The 18,408-nt window shown below is 52.2% G+C and overlaps 8 protein-coding genes across 8 annotated transcripts; 3 read left to right on the top strand and 5 right to left on the bottom strand.

The window, feature by feature from the left end:
- Positions 1-398: 398 nt before the first annotated feature.
- Positions 399-1,023, bottom strand: COCVIDRAFT_22348 (hypothetical protein; the record flags this gene model as incomplete). The annotated part of the gene is made up of 3 exons (XM_014706194.1): positions 399-454; positions 507-799; positions 968-1,023. The coding sequence occupies 3 exons, from the start codon at positions 1,021-1,023 to the stop codon at positions 399-401; spliced, it is 405 nt and encodes a 134-aa protein (XP_014561680.1).
- Positions 1,024-1,533: 510 nt separating this feature from the next.
- Positions 1,534-2,122, top strand: COCVIDRAFT_22349 (hypothetical protein; the record flags this gene model as incomplete). Its single annotated transcript, XM_014706195.1, has 3 exons — positions 1,534-1,699; positions 1,813-1,972; positions 2,032-2,122. 3 exons carry the CDS (start codon positions 1,534-1,536, stop codon positions 2,120-2,122), a joined length of 417 nt encoding a protein of 138 aa, XP_014561681.1.
- Positions 2,123-2,647: 525 nt separating this feature from the next.
- COCVIDRAFT_22350 (hypothetical protein) lies at positions 2,648-4,131 on the bottom strand (the record flags this gene model as incomplete). The annotated part of the gene is made up of 2 exons (XM_014706196.1): positions 2,648-3,158; positions 3,221-4,131. The coding sequence occupies 2 exons, from the start codon at positions 4,129-4,131 to the stop codon at positions 2,648-2,650; spliced, it is 1,422 nt and encodes a 473-aa protein (XP_014561682.1).
- Positions 4,132-4,785: 654 nt separating this feature from the next.
- COCVIDRAFT_86032 (hypothetical protein) lies at positions 4,786-7,164 on the top strand (the record flags this gene model as incomplete). Its single annotated transcript, XM_014706281.1, has 1 exon — positions 4,786-7,164. One exon carries the CDS (start codon positions 4,786-4,788, stop codon positions 7,162-7,164), a length of 2,379 nt encoding a protein of 792 aa, XP_014561767.1.
- Positions 7,165-8,064: 900 nt separating this feature from the next.
- On the bottom strand, positions 8,065-8,951 carry COCVIDRAFT_33375 (hypothetical protein; the record flags this gene model as incomplete). The annotated part of the gene is made up of 3 exons (XM_014706282.1): positions 8,065-8,756; positions 8,790-8,879; positions 8,933-8,951. The coding sequence occupies 3 exons, from the start codon at positions 8,949-8,951 to the stop codon at positions 8,065-8,067; spliced, it is 801 nt and encodes a 266-aa protein (XP_014561768.1).
- A 916-nt stretch (positions 8,952-9,867) lies between these two features.
- Positions 9,868-12,051, bottom strand: COCVIDRAFT_85934 (hypothetical protein; the record flags this gene model as incomplete). The annotated part of the gene is made up of 3 exons (XM_014706283.1): positions 9,868-10,790; positions 10,840-11,699; positions 11,753-12,051. The coding sequence occupies 3 exons, from the start codon at positions 12,049-12,051 to the stop codon at positions 9,868-9,870; spliced, it is 2,082 nt and encodes a 693-aa protein (XP_014561769.1).
- A 1,426-nt stretch (positions 12,052-13,477) lies between these two features.
- Positions 13,478-13,690, bottom strand: COCVIDRAFT_22355 (hypothetical protein; the record flags this gene model as incomplete). The annotated part of the gene is made up of 2 exons (XM_014706197.1): positions 13,478-13,557; positions 13,618-13,690. 2 exons carry the CDS (start codon positions 13,688-13,690, stop codon positions 13,478-13,480), a joined length of 153 nt encoding a protein of 50 aa, XP_014561683.1.
- A 1,663-nt stretch (positions 13,691-15,353) lies between these two features.
- COCVIDRAFT_86103 (hypothetical protein) lies at positions 15,354-17,518 on the top strand (the record flags this gene model as incomplete). The annotated part of the gene is made up of 3 exons (XM_014706284.1): positions 15,354-16,081; positions 16,129-16,275; positions 16,312-17,518. The coding sequence occupies 3 exons, from the start codon at positions 15,354-15,356 to the stop codon at positions 17,516-17,518; spliced, it is 2,082 nt and encodes a 693-aa protein (XP_014561770.1).
- Between the last annotated feature and the right edge of the window lie 890 nt (positions 17,519-18,408).

An 18,408-nucleotide genomic window follows, 5' to 3' on the forward strand; every position in this document is an offset into this window, starting at 1 on the left:
GCAAATCCTCCTGCACAGTTACCATGGCGCCGCCACTACCTGTTCTCGCCAAAAACAGCAACCCCACACTCAGGAGTTGACCACCAAAGCGGACAGGCTGCGGCAATGACCCAGCCACGTTGCGCGAAGCAGATGCGAACAAAATCGAGTTTCAATTCGACCTGTGACAATGAGCAAGAAAATGAGAACACGGACAGAAGATGGTGCAGTGAAGTGATATGCTCGATTCAGCTCATGAGCCTGTGGTCATCAAAGCGACCAGCTAATATACAGCTCTGGTATAAATCCCGTGAAAAGCCGAGAACCCAAAACCCAGACCGACTCCCATTATCATTGCAGACGAAAAAGACCCATGAAGTAACCACGCCGTGAAGAAGAAACTCGAAAGCAAAATGCGCTTAGAGCTCCTGCGAAGGACCCTTGCCAGGCTTGGCAGTCTTCTTGGGCAGAAGGTCTGGAGAATGCGTTAGTGATTGTTGAGATGAGATTGAATGCGATGAACATACTTTGGTGAATGTTGGGGAGGACACCACCCTGTGCGATGGTAACGTGTCCGAGAAGCTTGTTCAACTCCTCATCGTTCCTGATGGCGAGCTGGAGATGGCGGGGGATGATACGGGTCTTCTTGTTGTCGCGGGCAGCGTTACCGGCCAACTCGAGAATCTCAGCAGCGAGGTACTCAAGGACGGCAGCGAGGTAGACGGGAGCACCAGCACCGACACGCTGGGCGTAGTTGCCCTTGCGGAGGAGACGGTGGACACGACCGACGGGGAAAGCGAGACCGGCCTTGGATGAACGACTGGAATTGCTGTTAGCAAATGATGTAATATTGAGATGCGAAAAAAAGACGCGTCAATTGAGACAAAAGACGCGTCAAAAGCAAACAAGTTGCAACACCAGAGTGCACGAGGCGCGCAGCCCAGGTAAAGGCAAAAAGCTGCAAAGCATGCAATCAGTGGCTACTTACGATTGGGCGCTGGACTTGGAGCCGCTGGCCTTGCCTCCGGACTTTCCGCCAGTCATTTTGAATGAGTTTTTGGGTGGGGGTTGTTTTTGGAAGTGGGAGTCGAAAAAGACGGGAGTGTGGACGGAGCGGCGTGAGTGAGCGGGTTGTGGGCGTGGAGTATCAAGACGATGGATTGCTTGCTGGTGTTGGGGGGCGGGGCCGTCTTATAAGGACGGCGCTGGCGTGTTGCGAGTGCGCGAGATCAACCTGCGCACGCTAGCGCGCCAAAGGGCAGCAACGCCGGCTAGCGCCTGCCGCAAGTCGACGCAAGATCACTCGCCGCCCTCGCCTAGCACCCGAACAGGCAAGGCGGCCAGCGTCCCTCCGCACGGGCCTCCCAGGCGCTGCTGGATCACAACATGCGAGCGCGCTCCCCATAAGTAGCGCGTCCCCCCGCCGTCGACGACCTTTCCCTTCATCCATCTCGACACCCACCCACGACACTTTACCTGCCCCATCTCACTCGAAGCTCCTGCTTTCAATCCAGATCCCACCTTTTCCAATCTCCACCGTCCAAATCTCCAAAAATGCCTCCCAAAGCCCAGAAGACTCCCACCACCGGCGGCAAGGCCCCAGCCGGCAAGGCTCCCGCTGAGAAGAAGGAGGCTGGCAAGAAGACCGCCGCTCCCTCTGGCGACAAGAAGAAGCGCACCAAGACCAGGAAGGAAACCTACTCCTCTTACATCTACAAGGGTAAGTTTGGCCCATTTGCGCGTCATAAGCGCGACATGCAATCGAATCGCATGGTCTCAATGCTTCCGCATCTTCCGCTCTCACAATTCAAAACTTGCTGACGCGTTTTCCAGTCCTCAAGCAGGTCCACCCCGACACCGGTATCTCCAACCGTGCCATGAGCATCCTGAACTCCTTCGTCAACGACATCTTCGAGCGCGTTGCCACCGAGGCCAGCAAGCTCGCTGCCTACAACAAGAAGTCCACCATCTCATCGCGTGAGATCCAGACATCGTACGTTTTCACCGCCTTTCACAATCGCAGTCGATTGTACCCACTAACACCAATTGCAGAGTCCGCCTGATCCTGCCCGGTGAACTTGCCAAGCACGCCGTATCTGAGGGTACCAAGGCCGTCACCAAGTACTCTTCATCCACCAAATAGAGTGCTTTTTCTTCGCTGGATGTTTTCTTTGGGTCTTTCTTGCCACTATGACAAGTGGTTACGGGGTGCGGTGTTCACGGGTCCTTTGCTAATGTGATCATGGGTCGGTTTGTCTGTCATCGAATCATATAGTCATCTTTGACTACGAGGTCCATCTGGGTCTGTACATTATACCACAGCAGACGGGAACGAATCAATTATTTCCAACTTCACGCATTTTTGCTCTCCTATTTTCCATTTTCGAGTTTGATTGTCTCAACTTATTTGCTATTTAGGAACTTACTTTGAATAACCATTGCCGAACGGCCTTTACCGCAGTTGCATTATTCGGCACTATACTTATGGATTTTCTGCCTTCATCTGATAAATCCGACTACAGACAGCATCGGTATTGATTGCTCATAAAATATAGTATCTACAGATATACACATTTCAGATCCCGCGGCCCAACTCCAAAAATGCAAGCATCCGAATGATGTCATCATAAGCCCTCCAAACGCCAGTCTAAGCAGCATACCCGATTTCCTACTGCAAACCATCTTCATCCCAGCTCTCCACTTCGTCAACCGCGCCCTCTCTCTCCTGGCCCCTAGGCATGGGTTCCTGGTCTTGCACGTGCACGACGCTTTTCCCCTGTACGCTACGGACGCCTTCTTTCCAGTTCTCATAGTCATCTGCGGAGGTGATAAGGAAGGCAATGAGCATCGAGGGATCCATTTCACGGATTTGGAGTCGTCGGATGCGGCGTGTGTGGCACGTGGCCAGCTCTTCTTCTGAGTAGGTAGTCCGGTCGGAGCCATCCGTGGGCGTAGCAGAGGGAACGATGGTTGTTGAGGATGAGTTCGAGGTAGCTGAGGCGTCCAAGCTGGATGGGACTGCTAGTTGATTCTGGTTCTGGTTCTGATTCTCGTTCTCGTTCTCGGTAGACGATGGAGGCGGCCGATATGGCAGCAAGGGACGAGTGCTATGCGGGTCGAGATAGAAAAAGTTATTTCCCTGCGTGGCCACAAAGTAATGCGAAGCGGATGGACGGCCACTGTGTCAGATTAGCATAACAAACGAGCAAAGCATGCCAAACGGCTCTGTATTGTGCCTTACCCTGCAATGCCTATGCTCTGCTTCATTTGCAGACTCGCCTTTAGCGCTTCCCAGTAAACAGGCGTGATCTTATCGATGCCTAGCCTAGTGCCGACCAAGATTAGTGTAGGCTGCCACTCGCCGTCGTCGTCTATGGCAACCTCCTTCAGCTTGTCCTCGTATACGTCTGCGCCGTCGCCAGACACGTAAACTCGCAAGCCAGCCTCGCGGTGCTTGTTGGCTAGATCCTGGATACACCGCGCCGCTGCGGAAGGGCCGAACCACTCGCCAGGGTACTTTCCGCAGACGGCGGCACCGTGCTCAACGAAGCGGTGAATGGAAAAAGGCGCTCTCGGGTCGTCGGCAAATAAGGAAAGTATCTCGCAGTGTTCTTTGGCGGTGGGCTTGTCCTGGTATCTCCAGTCGCGGCCCAAGCGTAATATCTGCAATGCGTTGGCCAGGATACTCTGCCCGCTTCTGATCATGCAGCCGAAACCCGTGTCAGAGGTAAAGCCTGGGGATGCCAGATTTTGCATGCGAACACGGAAACTCATCGCGCTTGTTGCCTTTGGGTCCTGGCTCTTCTGTATCGCTGTGAAGCCTGAGCGATAGGTCATCCAGATGCGCGACTCGAAGTCATCAAGAAATGCCGACGGCCAGTTGCCGTATTGCGCGGGATCCTCGCCATTTGGAGCTTCCTTGCGTTCAGAGACGTCGATGCTTGTGCGTATCCAGCTTTCGTCCTCGTTGCGTTCGGACGGTGGAGTGGGTTCGTCGGCGGCCGCGGCATCACTAGGCGGAGGCCTAGCTGGTGGCGGGCGGGGATCGTAACGTTGGCCCAGCAGCCATATGGGTTCGCTGGAGTCGTTTGTAGGTGGAGGGTCGTAGAAGGTGCGGACGATATTGCGGCTGACGCGCTCAAAGTCGTGCATGATGGGTAGTATCGTGGGTGGTGGTGGTAGGGGCCTAGGCGGCCGTTGGGTGCGGAGGTGATGCGGAGGTCCGAGATGAGGTTGCCTAGAGCTGGCTACATGTGTGTCGATATTATGCCGTGGGTATTCGCACTGGATATCTGAGCAGTAACGGCGGTCTTGCAACAAAGAAGGAGCCCCTGCGCGATATGGAACGCAGAATGTGGAGAGGGAGCTGCGGCGAGCTCCAGGTCATAGGTTGTGGCGGGGGAGGGGTGGCTATCACCTGGCTATCACCTGGGCTATCCCGAGCTCCGACACGCTTCTAGACTGTACTTGCCTACGTCTTACAGGGTGACAGCTTGCAACCAGTCACGTGTTGCTGCATGTGCACGTCGCTCGCTGTCTATCCAAACATGTGTCAAGCTGTCCAGAGAGCAGCCCACGAACGCACTCTATATACAACTGTCCTGTTCAGCTTGGGGCCTGCACTGCGAGCTTGCATAATCGGCGCATCGTCATAAGCTCCGACTAGCCCCACGCCGTCCCCCCCGCCAAGTGAACTAGGAAGTGCGCATCATCTTTAATCCAAAGCTCAACCTCGCCGTCGCCGCTGTGTCGCCACCACTCCCTTCCACATCGCTCCCCCTGCAAACCCTGTGTGCTTCTGCAGCAATGTCCCGTGGAAAGAAGAAGGGCAAGACCAAGGCCAAGGGCGGTTCATCGAAGAGCACTTCGCACCGTGCGCCCGCCAAACGCTCTTCGCAATCATGGGCCCTCCACGACGAGGATACGTTTGTGCCACCAGCAATCGCATCTAAATTCTCTCTTAAGGATGAGGCCCGTTGGATGTCAAACCACCGTACCACTGCCTTCAACGCAGGCACCAAGTTACGTCACATGCCGATCCAATTCGTAAGCGCTGGACATCTCCAAGGTACCCTGAAGGAGAACTTACCCGACGTCAAATCTGCCCAAGAAGACCCTTCCCAGTCTAGCTCGGAGTCTGCTACGCCTTCTTTGCCATCTTCCACGCCGGACAACGCTGAAGCCATGGCACAGATGGCTATTCGCAGCCCATCGCCTGCGCCTTCAGATGCTTCGTCAAGTGCAGATGAAGTCATCTTTAGAGGGCGCGGTGTTCAGCTTCCAGCTACACCTGTTGTTGCATCGGACACAACTCCAGCCACCCCGGTCACAACTACAGAAAAGGACATTGCAAGTGATCAAACTGCACCACAAACTGAGGCAGCTGTTGCCCAAGTATCTAAGGTCCAAGAAGAGACAGTGTCGGATCCTGACGATGTGGATCAGGATCAGTTTGCAAAGCGGAGAGGTGACAGACCTGCCTGGGAGGGTACCACCACTGAGTGGCAACACCGCAGTAAACCCAAAATTGGATGGCTGCCTGTTTCAGAAGGACCCGATATGGAAGCTCTCCTGCAGGACAATGCCAATTCACGTGACGCGGCCATGGATGACTACATGCAAAATGTTGAGGAGTTTTGCTTTACCGATGATATGCCGGCTGCATCTGGTTTTGCTCGTCGTGAAATGGATTTGGATGGAGGCAGCCACAATGACTGGGAGCCAGCATCTAGAAGTCAAGACGGCGGAGATGACGACCAGGGTAGTGAAGACTGGGATTCGGATATGCTGCGAGATTTCGAGGACATGAGCACCTCATCCGACGTCATGGATACCGTTGTACGCGTCCTGTCCAAACGGACCCGTAAATCTGGCCTTCATTATCTTTGCGTCTACGAAGGTTCTATCACTGATGACGCTCGTTGGCTGCCAGCTACGTTTCTCAAAAGCCCTGCTGAGAAGCGAATGATTCAAGCCTTTGAGGCCGAGGCCTTTGAGCGTGAGCAGCAAATGCTCGCAAGCAGCGATTCTGCAGATGAGTATGAAGATATAGATGAAGGTGAGGACAATGAGGGTGAGGATGACAACGACGACGACGACGACGAAGAAGATGATGATGACGACGACGACGATGAAGATGAAGATGAAGACGCATATGCCGAAGAATTGGATGATGAGACCATCGCTAGGATCCTACAAAAACAAGAAGAGCTTGGCTTAGGCGCTGACGAAGTGCTGCTCTACGGTGCTGATGATTTCTTCGACGCACCAGGCCCCACTAAGAAGTCGTCTTTCGGTGTTTACGGCAAACCGAACAAGAAGCAGCGAGGCCGTGGGCGCGGTAACAAGGACCCGACATTCCCATCAGCATCTGCAATGGTTGCAGCTCTCGAAATGGACCCATATGGCGGCTTCGACATAATGGATACCGAGCGACCCTCACTAAAGCCCAAGAAGAAAGGTCGACGCGGCCAGCCACCACCAGAACTGGATGACTCCGATCTGAACGAGCAGCTTCAAAACGCTTGGGAGGCCGACCGAGCAAAGAAGCGCCTCAAGAAGGCGGAGCGTGAGGAGCTACGCCAGCAGGGCTTGTTAGGTAGAAAGGGCAAAAGTGCCAACCTCAAGGTCAAATACCAGGGCGGCATCGACATGGAAGACATTGTTGAAGAAATCCGTGAGTTCTTAATGGGCGATATGCAGACACTTGCGCTACCTCCCATGGAAGCCTATCGCCGCGCCACCGTTCACCAAGCCGCAGCATTCTTCAACCTAAACTCTCGCTCCCGCGGCGACGGCATGGACAGATTTACCATTCTTTCAAAGACATCTCGTACCCGCACTTACACCGACAACGAATTCGACATGGCTATCCAAAAGAAAGGTTTTCAGAAACGTCTACGGGGCCCTCTGTACCCTCAGGGTGCCAGTGGTGCCGGACGCGCAGGCAGATACTCGACCGTCAAGCACAAGCAGAGCGGTACGCGCAGCCGGCCTCAGCTGGGCTACAAGGATGGCGAGACGGTCGGTGCAAATGCTCCGGAGCTGGGACCTGAGAATAGGGGTCACGCGCTGATGATGAAAATGGGGTGGTCTACGGGTACCGCTCTCGGTGCTGGGGATAACAAGGGTATTTTGAAACCTATTCCTCACACGGTCAAGACGAACAAGGCGGGTTTGCAGTAGTGCTCTTCTCGCTCTCCCCGCATTTCTTGATCGCGCTCCGGTTAACGCGTGCGTGTGTATGGGTGTGGGACGTTGTGTAAAGAGGGGTAGCTTTGCCATGTACACTGCGGCTATGTGCCTGGACATCAACTGGGGTTTTCCCCCAGCAGTCATTCTTGTGATGATAAATGTAACACTATCCATGGGTTCGGGGAGGCGTTTCGGGTTCAAAGAACGATTGCATTGCATTGTACTGCATTGCAGATATCGGCGTTGTATTCGGGGTTCTTTTTTTCTTCTACCTCCCGTCGGAGATATCACAATACGTGTTGCGCACTCGTATATGCGCATCATAGCAATTTTTGGAAGTAATACCACACTGCTTCGGGGTTGGAAATTGAGCAATCGAATATGCTCAGTCAAGTATGCTCATATGTGATACGTGTGCTATGCCATTGTACTCGGAACATTAAACTTTGGGCTATTTTAGATATGCTTGAGAACCCTGGGTGATTATGAAGAAACTCGTCTTACACTGGTATACCATGTGACAAAACATTCTATATTATAAGCATTCACTCAAGACTCGAGAGAAAGAATAGAATGTGGTTGCAATTATTTTATTGAGGCGCGTAACGAAAGTAGCTGGAATGCCCTATAGATATACAGTAATCATACTGATGTTCAGTTGGTTTGCACTCTTCCATCCCCTCATCATGTCTCGCAGTAAGATACAGCTTCAAGTCATTACACATGGTTCTCGAATAGCAACACCTTGATATGATACCCACCGCTAGAATATCAGTATGATGAAGTCGTTGATCACCCTCAAAATATTTATCATATGGCAGCGGTAGTTGCAATGGCCTTGGACGTCATAGCAGATACTGTTTTCATCGCCACTGCGTTGCAGCCGGATGCCTAGGTAGAAGCTTTTGGAGGCACACACACCTTCCTGTGAACCTTCCAGGACTTCTTCTGGCATTCGATGGAGCAGTACTTTCGATTGTGGCACTTAGAACACGTAAGCAGAGCATTGCCACCAGCTCTGTGATCGGCACCACAGCCACCGCATACGTCAGGCTCGTTGCGCTGTGCCCGAGGTTCTTTCAAGATCAGAGACGTTGTCGATGTGGTCATACCGGTGTTCCATATGCCGCCTGGACTGAGGACATTCATCATAACAAAGCCTTGTGAGCCAGTGTCGCGCTCTTCGACCTCACGAGCATTGGCAGTCTCCAAGAGCGTCTTGGACCCGAAATCGTAAGGCCTACCATTCTTGTAGCCACCTGGACCAAAGAGGGCCTTCTTCATCTGGCGTTGCGCATCTGGCATGAGCCCGCCTTCAGTGTAGACCTTCTTCAGCATGCTAACATAAGCGTCAGGAAGCTGGCAGCCGAGTGTCATGGCACATGCACCGAGCAGTACGTATGCGTAACAAGGATCCCGAGTCAAGTAATCGAGTCTCTGATCTAGGGATCCAGTGAGTTCAGACAACATCTTTGACTCCTTCTTTGCAATCATGTCGACAAGGACGCCTGAATCGAGGTGCTTGCGAACAAGCTCAGGGTCTGAGCAGATATTGCGGTAGATGGTATAGTAGATGGAATGCGCTTATTTCTCGCTCTTGCCTTCTGCTTTTGCACGAGCTTGGGCTTCTTCCTCGAGTTTTGTGAGGCCGGCTTCGTCGCTCATCTCACTGACTATGTCGAGGTCATTATCGGACTGGAAGAGACCTAGGGCAATGTCAGCCCAAAACCATACGCTAATGAGTAATCCCTTCATTTACAGTAGCCCCATGCACCCATGATGTCAGTTGAATGATTGATTGTGATGGAAGAGGATGAGTTTGGTAAGGTTTGAGAACACAAGTGTGTCTCTGGATGAGAAGTTTCTTTGCAAGTTTTGCACTGAGACTTTCTCGATTATAGGATGGGAGTGATGAAAGTGAGAGGAGTGGGGATACAGGGTAGAACAAAGCGGGTGTTGCTCTTTCCTCGTAGAAATACATGGCAACGCGTGGTCCCGTGACCGGAATAACGTATCACCACAACTGCCTGCAACGCTATTTGTCTTGTTCCTTCCACTTTGTCGTTGACCCCGCTTTCACACACATTGGATAATAGTTTGGTACCAGTGGGGCAGCTTGAGTAACTTGTGTTGTTGGGTATAGCTAGATCTTTTGGATCAGCCATAGAGGGATGTCTTCAGTTCACTACAAGACACCCGTACCAAGGACAAGAGCACCCTTCTGATGTGTGCAGCTTTATTACGAATAGCTTCTCATCGTTTCATAAGTCAAAGATACAGTTATGCAACATATTTTTCATTAATCGTAACGTTCCTGCACTATCTGAGTCTTGATTGCCTGGGTCTTTCTCGAGTCTACCCTTTCATCTAACACTGATATTGTAATACTGCACGCAAACATATATTCATGTATTCATTTTGTTATACTGATGCTGCGGATATATAGTGGTATGCAATGCCTTTGTATGCTGTTGCAGATCAAGCCAGGCGTCAGTCACGTTTGACACTTCCATCCAGAAGGAGAGAGCTCAGATACATTCCTGCTATGGAGCAGTTAGTAACGTGGGTGCAAGTCAAAAAATAAGGACTGATTAGATTGTAAATTGTGACATTAATAGGCAAGATTGGTATCTCAACGCTGGTACGCTTGAAGGAGAGGACTATCAAATAATTACGATATGCAACGAAGATTATTCAGGGATACGCGCTCTGTTCAGTCTGGGCCGGCTCCTTCGCCCTCCCTTTTTCCATACTCTTCCTTCCCTTGTCCATACTTTTCCTTCCCTTATCCATACTTTTCCTGGGCCTAAAGGCATCCATACTGATCCTCCTCTTCTCCGACTCCTTACCGGCTTCATCACTGCTACTCTCGCCTTCCTTTTCCTTCTTCTTCTGCACTTCCTTAATCGCCTCCTCCGTCAGCTCCTGCCTATTCATGCGTTCCAGGACATCCTTCTTCCTCGTCCTCTTGTCACCAAGCCAGATCAAAAGACCGGCTGTCGCGTTGCAGGTGATGGAGCAAATGAGAATGACAGTAGTAATGGCAAAGTGCCGGTTCTTGTAGTAGATACCCCAAGTGCATGCACCAAGGGAGATTTGGAGGAGTGAGTGGCAATCCAGCAGTACAACGATGGCGACCAGGAAGCGAAGAGGAAATGCGTAGTGGGTCTCTGTCTCGTGGGGCTTGTAGAAGGAGTGCGATTTGCAGAATTTGCTCTGATGATGTTCAAGCTTCTCTTGCTGTTTAGGTGTCAAGACGGTAAACTCCCATTGTTTCTCTGGGTCGTTAGGATCGGTAGTTCTGGGTCCAGATACAGGGGCGTGCTCAGCAGGCAGGTCGTTGTGGTCGGCTAGAGCAGGCAGCATGTCCTTCTTTCGGCGTGACCAGGTGTAGTGATGGTAGTGTGCTATGTAGATCATGTGGTAGGTGTCTACGGCGCGGAAGGGAGCGAGACCGTCTCCGACAATTGCGAAGAGGGCGACCAGAACGCTGTCAATGATGTGGACGACATAAATCTGCTGTCCACCGACATTGATCCAGCCAATCAAGAATAGCACCCAGGCCAGACCGAATAAAGTAATAAGCGTTGCATAGAGAGTGACGAGGAAACCCAGTGCTGTGGTGTGTTAGAAAGAATACCAATGATTAATAGCGGATGTACTTACGTCTGCGAACGTAATGTCCAAAGCCCTTGAGTGAGCGCTTCAGCTTGGATCGCCGTGAATGAAGCATGTGTCGCACGTGATCATTAACTTCCTTCTTATCAGCCACGCTCCATCCAGACAAGTCGGTATTTTCAGGGAGCACGGCATATCGTGAATTTGTCAGCTGCGAGTCTATTGTCATCATGGTGGTCGCTGTGGTTTGGGTTGGAGAGCGTTGCAAAGCCGGGGGTTGTTGCTCCTGTGCCTGAGCAGCCAAGGCAGGTTGCAATATGCGGTTGATCTCCTCGAGGCTCTCCGTCTCGCTCTTTCGTCGACGCAGGTTGTAAGTAGGCCGGCGGTTGAGAAAGGGCAGATTGGGAATGAAGAGCGAATTCTGCATATTTGTCAAAGACGTGAGGGTCGCAACCTCAGGGTCAAGCGTATCCAAGACATCGACCATGCCTGAACTGTAGTTGGTCGCTCCGTCGTCTTGGGTGGTGGTGACACTGGGGCCTGTTGCAGGTGATTTGCCTTCATCCTTCTTGCCCCAGAATGGTATCCTAAGCTGGACGGCGCTCTTTATTTTCCGCAGGCGAGTCTGATCGGGTGCCGAGTTGGTATGAGTGAGGGTGGATTGGCTGCTGTTGGACGGGAGCTGGCCTAGTTCTTGCTCTTCGTCGAGCGCAGGCAAGGGCGTGCCTGCTCTCGGGGTGGATGAAGCTGGTGGTTGAACGGTCTGCCTCAAGGGACTCAATGGGGGCATGCGACGGATACCAATGCTCGTTTGGCGGGCAGCTTGGGGTCGGCGTGGGTATTGCTGGAACGGCGGTGTTCCTCTGTTTGGCGCAGAGTTGCTCCTTGCTCGCTGTGCTGCAAGCGTCCTCGATGAATGTCAGCCATTGCGCCTTGCTACTTCGCCAAGGCCAAAACTCACTGGTATGTAACGTGCGACGACGGGTCGCTGACCCTAGAGGGCTTGGGTACATGGCTGCCCGCGTCAATGGACGACTGCAATGAAGTAGGGGGCTCGACGGCGGGCTGTTGTGGTTGTTGGTCGGCGGGGACACCAAAGTCCCGGGCGTAAGTGCCCTCGTGGAGGGCATGTGTGCTGGAGTTTTGTTGTGGTACGGGCGATTGTTGTGGAGCCGTCTGTTCAGGCGTGTCGGGCGCAGACGAAGAAGCCCCAGTGAGCCTGCTGCGCGCCGTACGCGCCTTGAGCTTTAGCTTGTCCATGGAAGGCGCCGAATTGAAGCCGTAGGAGTGTGCCCTGAGTGCAGTTCACGATAAACATGTCTTTAAGGCGTGGTAGGGGCGCCGTTCCTGAAGAGGGCCGGTGGCTGAAGATTGGCCTCAAAGCCTGGCATTTTTGTCTTGGGCAACGTCATACTGCGCCGGAACACAGCAACCGCTCCTTTTGCTGAGTCTAGACACGCATTGCGCGCACGGGGAATGGCCAACGGGGAGCGGGCGCGATGTGAATCTGCTGGCGTTGCGCATGGGAACCTGGGGACTAGGAGATGGAGCAGTCTTCGTAGGGACCAAGATGCAACGCGTCGAGGCAGACAGGTGCTGTCAGTCCTTTGCAATCCACGGAGATGCAACCAGTTCGCTCGACTCGTCAATCCTTGGGACGATCATCTCGCTTGTTGGAAACAGGATGCCCATAGGTCGGTCCTGTGTACTGACGCCATCGCTTGGTGTGTCACGGGGCCTCGAGCTCCGCATCTACGTCCCACTGGGTGCAATACGGGGAAAAGCAAATATACTACTGTCAATGGCACATGTTGCAGTCTTGGACGTCGACGGTGGGGTTGCAGTCCCAATCTGCAACGAAGCAGGAGACGCAGGGTCTGCTTAGTCTTATTGAATGTGAGCAACGGTCGGCCTGTCTAGCGCATCACCTGTCCATAACGGGTGGGCAGAACCTGTTAGTCCGCTTTCTCCAACGCCATAGTGCACACATTTCCAACGCCAACTAAACCGAGACGTTGTTAGCCGAGTCTAGCACGAGCAGTTGCAGTCGGATGACTATGGTGGCCAAGAATCACTACTGCTGCTTTTGCTGAACACAGCTAGTATCTGCGGGGGATTCAAAGTTGTAGACTTTGCCTATTCTCTCCGACACACACGCACACACTTCAACTATAGCTCATCTCATGCTCAGCCCTTAGGCGAACCACCCAAGGAAGCAGAACCCCCACAATGAAACCATCGTATTCCCAGCGCCTACGTTTCAGCGCCATGCCGAGTATGGGAATCGCGAAACGTGGAAGGATCAACCCAGGTGGGCGAGCATGTACCCCAACAAAAACAGCGACTAGCGCTTGACGAGTAGTAGCGCTGTAACTGCAAGGGTGAAGACTGTCATTGCTGCCTCTGCTTGACGCTTCTGACATGTCTCGTTGTCTTGTTAAGGGAATACGTCGAAGCTCTTGGGTACCAACTAATCACGGCGGACAACACTAGATGCATGGTTTGTACAAGATACTGACTTGGTTGCCAATATATGATTTGTCGTCTGTTATGGGTGCAGCCTAGGTGCTTTGAATATTATATTTGAGTTTGTTGCAGGCTGTCTCTACTCTTTATTTGTCTACCTCCACCACAATCCCCCTTATCGCCACACTCCATCTTATCCTTCCACTCTTGGGTATCATATCTAGCAGTTGGGGATCTGGGTAATCTCGCCATTTGCGTCGGACTTGACACACATGCCGTGGTTCTGACGGGCAGCGACTTCTATACATCTTGTTAGCTTCTTCCTTTCTCATCTCGAAGGAATTGCAGAGGCAGACGTACGCTCGCTAGCAATGGGAGCAGCAATGGCAACAGCAGCCATGGAGATGATGGTGGCGACAATGGTGAACTTCATTTTGAAAATAGTGTTTAGGTGATTATGGTTGGGTTCGAGAGTATTCGAGTAGAGTTGCAGTCGCGGTAGTTCAAGGAAAAGTCGAAACGGGTGTGGGAGATGGTAAAAAGTCGCACTGCGACAAAGAGTGAATATGAAGAAGAGAAAGGTAGTTTGATGTTTTTGAGGCTGAAGAATGGAATACCTTGGGGCCTCGCCGGGACGTTGCCTTATAACTGTCGACAAGACAGAGCTATGTACGCAATACAACGCCTTGCTTGTCCAGGATCGCTATTAATCACACATTATCCTCGTATATTTCACTTGGTGCCTCAAACCAGACAGACTGAAACCGGATTCTAGATTTCCCTGGCGCCATCTTGGCAGTGTATGGGCGAATGCACTGCCTTCTGTCCTGCACGCCTGGCGGGTAGTGGAGCTCTTGTGTTCTGCGGGGTGGGCACGGTCGGGGATGCGAGCTGGCCATGTGTGTCAAGGCTGTCAGAGACGTGTCGATGGCTTCCTGAATTATAACCGACGCGCGTCTGGCTGCATTGGACATTGTCGAAATGGTGCCACTGAGGCATTTCAAGTCATGTCACGCAATGGTAGCCTTGCAGTGAGCTCTCGAAGTAAGTACGCTCATCATCCCGACTCTCCGTCTTACACTCATCACCTCGAATTTCCGTATTACGCACTATCACCTCGACTGTACATATCCTTATACTGAACATCTCTTAACAAAGTTCTAGACTGAGTCTTGTTCAGCCAAGTCATCGCAATTGCTAGGCGGTTTGAGTGTGCTGAAACAGTACTCAAACTCAACCGAAACACGGAACATTATGTCCCTTGGCAACGATCCTGGAGGCGGCTATGCGATACAAACGAATCCTTAGGCAGCATATATTATGGGTCTAATAATTCTCCGGATCAGGAATACGCGTAAGCTAGCGACGTCTTGTTGCGATGCAAGTATGAAGTATAGATGCAAGTGGTTCGAGTGTAGTGCCCTGGTGAACCAGCTTTCGCTACTAAGTACCTATGTACCTGTCTAGCCGTTTTGGGACCGAACCATTTTAACGTCAAGACACCCCGACTGATGAATATAGTCGCTCGTGGTTGCCACAAACACACAAATCTGTAGAGTAGCCATCATTATGTACGCTCCCAAGTAACATTGAATGGACTTGCAGGACCATCGCACCGCTCACCTGGCCACTTCGTACGCCTTTCGACATTAGCGATATTTTTTTTCACCTTCTTTCCAAATCCTGACATGACGCAAGCTCTAGTGCGGCATTCGTGGCTGTCTGCCTTCTGGATGTCCACACTTTTCGTCGAGGGGACATGGATACATGACCCAAATGGCCTAATACAAACGTGAGGTGTTAGGTTGAGTCCAAAAGACGGCAGGAGCAACGATGACACCGCCATGCTTGCAGAGGGCAGTAAAGATGTTGAAGAGTTGGTTTCAATCCAGAATCGACATTTAGGCAGCTGTACAGATGTCACATGCGTTGGCACCATCTTTGGTGAAGGTGAGCTGCCCCAAATGATGTCAGTCAGGGTAGTGAGGGTGAGAGCTGGCCCCGCGGCAGCACCTGCCCGTACATCACCACAATCACCTTTACCACGACCGCTTTCCACAGTCTCACTCAACTGGCAATTGTGACCTGTCGAGGGTATGGACTTATACGTCGCGCAGCTCCCTGGGCTCTCTGTAGCCACTCACCTATCAAGAGAGCTTGCACATGAAAACAACATGCCAGATGGTAGGGGTTGGCGCCTAGGTCACAGTAAACACCCCAAGAAGCAACCCAAGGTCTCTTCGCTCAGATCTGACGGCGAACGTTCCACAGCTACTGAAGACCAAGGTGACAGACCTCGTCAACCTAGCTGGCTAAAGACACTGCACAGCAGTAGACCACAAACCCCGGTGAGTACCCTGACTGCAGGAACTGTAGTCGAAGACATTGGAGATGGGCGGGGTGAACGTTTGGAGATGCTAGCGTTGTATCGAGACTCTAAGCCAAAGCTCTCGCGATATACCTCGCTTTTCTCCTCGTTCAAGGACACTACAAAAACTCCCGAGTTTTCGGAACCATGGGGTGAAGAGGCACCACGGCCGTTCGAGGCCTACGTTGATCCACTAGTTGTGACCCAGTCCGTTCGACTGCATATCACCAGCTCATCGTCTCCAATGCCTATGGAGCACCACGGTGGCCTGCTTCGCGTATTCGAGGATTATCGAAAGATTCGGGATCAGAAGGAGCGCCTAGAGATCCTGCTAGAAGAAACGCTTCGGGATTGGTCACAAGCACAGGCAGGTTGGTCGTATTCGGAAGATCAATATCACGCGGAGATACGCCGGCTCGAGCTACTTATAGCCCGCGGTACAAGTGGCATGACGGGGTCAGTATATGCACTGCGCTCTGACTAGCTTGGTCTAATTACTGTAGACTTATGCAAGCGCGCCAGGGAAGTGTTGTGGATCGTCAGCGGAGGCACAGAAAGACTAGCTCGCATGACAACTTCGCACGAGACCACAAGCTACTTCCTGAAGAGAAGCTTGACGCAGAAATCAACCATTTGAGTGAGAAAGGCAAGTTGTAGATGATGGCTCACCCAGCGTTCAGAGTCAGTCTAACTCATCTAGTACTTCGTGGCCGACCGATATCCCCTTCTGGCAAGATGGCGGTACTATCTAAGCGGTTCTCTGACAGTTCGGAATTACTGGTTGGTACTCCTCCTGACTCAGAGAAGACTACACTTTCACGCCAGGTTCAGAGTGAGCTAGACTTGACTACAGTGCACAAGACTCGGCCGCCGTCGTCTGTCACGGATTCTGATGGCTCTGTCTTCTCGGGAGGATCCGGTGATGCACTGTCAGACGAGACGTCAATTCATCATCAGACGGAAATGCAGCCTGCCACCGAGTGTAATGCCTTCGTCGCTCTCCGTGAACTTGGCACGCTTGTGGCAAGACGACGAGGCTTGCAAGCGGACAGCTTCAATCACAAACTGATGACGCTGCTCTCACAGTCAATGCCGGAAGAACCCTCGGTCGTGTTCGATGATGAGGCAGAGGCAGACCCAGTAACTATGCAAGATATGAGGGTAAATAAGCAGTCTTTGGAACAAGGTGTGACACAGATGCGCATTGCAGGGAGGCTCCATTCACAAGCACATCTCAGTGCGCATCAAGGTCATCATCGACAGTTCTCTTTCGAGCCGGGAGCAGACGAGCTACAAGCCCTCTTTGAGGAAGCTACGCTAGATGATATCTATACCCACTACGAAGGACCTGAGGACTCTGTCGCGCAGGTCTCGTCACATGCCGTACGCTACACACCGGTAACACGGTCAGCAAGGTCCAGACGGTCGACACAGAGCTTAAGCGCAGACTTTGGCAACATGTCAGATTACCCGAGCCCGGCGCCGAGCCCGAGTGGTAGTAGTCAAGGAAGCTCGATATCAAGTGGAGAATTAATGGAGAGCAAGTATCAAGAGAGCCGTCGTGGGTCACAATCCAGTGTGCAGACGGCGTTCCGTGAGGACGTGGGGAGTGGAAGGGTTCAGCCAGGGGACTCGAGTAGGCATAGCTCCCTTGAGAGTTTGCGCACAGGGTCATGTTTGTCCGTCTCGAGGGATGACTCGAGTGGCACAGGACTCGACAACGGTTCCCAGGCCGGAGCAACAGCGAGCATAGGCAAGGCCGGAGATGATACATCACGTGGTGAAAGCAGTGGACCGAAATCGACGATGATGTCGCCACCGCCAGCGCACAAGAGGCAAGGCCCGGGGGAAGGAGAGGATAAAGGGTCGGTAGACATGGCAGCAAGTGGATGAGGGGTTTTGCGTAATGGAACAGCGGATGACGAGTGGTTTTATCCAGGCAGCTCAGTTTGGTATTGATTGGACGGTAGCATAAGGTGGGAGGCGCTTCGGTCTGAAGAGGATGATGAAAGTATGTCACACAGGAGGGGAGAATGGTTCAACATGGCCATCTTCTTTGCAACTTGCCTCCATGATCTACGGTATACGTATCAACAAGCAATAGCTAAGACGGTATGAAACGAAGGGGGGCGGGCGGGCAGGCAAATGTTCTAGGCGGGTTTGACTGCCGGGCGGCTGCTTGTTACAGACCAAGAGGGTCTGGACAAGACGAAATGCGATCGGGGGGGTAGGTAGTGAAATTACAAAAGGTTGCTAGGTTGAAATAACCAATCTTAGTGGGCGGACAAAAGCTAGCGAGATGAGTAAACCGTAGCCAAAGCGGGAAGGAAGTTGAGATCAGAAGGGGCTCGCGCGCGCGCAGGCGCGGGATTTACGTTTGACTACGTACTCACGGTAAATGGGGATCCTGTGTAACCATGTTTGCCGCCCTCCCTTCTGTACCATGACGTCGAGGCTTTTTTTTTCTATTTTAGACATTGATGGAAAGTCTATGGCATCACGAAGTTGGTAACGAAAAAAAAGGGAGAAGATTCTGGACTTTTGATCTCCCCTTGTTATTGTGTGAGTGAGAAGTGGCTAATGCAAGCTTCAGGGGAGAAGACAAACAGGGTCATTGAAATATTGGACCAAAAAAAGAGACCGCCGCGCGGAAGAGTAAGGATAGTTTGGAGGCGTTGCTTGACTCGGACTAATAGTGACGGTGGATGAGCTCATGTGGTGAACGTCCAGCCCTACGAAAAGACCCCGTCGTGTTTCGGGGCAGTTACTACGGTGCTGCAAGC

Source organism: Bipolaris victoriae (genome assembly GCF_000527765.1).
Source record: "Bipolaris victoriae FI3 unplaced genomic scaffold scaffold_4, whole genome shotgun sequence".
NCBI lineage: Eukaryota > Fungi > Ascomycota > Dothideomycetes > Pleosporales > Pleosporaceae > Bipolaris > Bipolaris victoriae.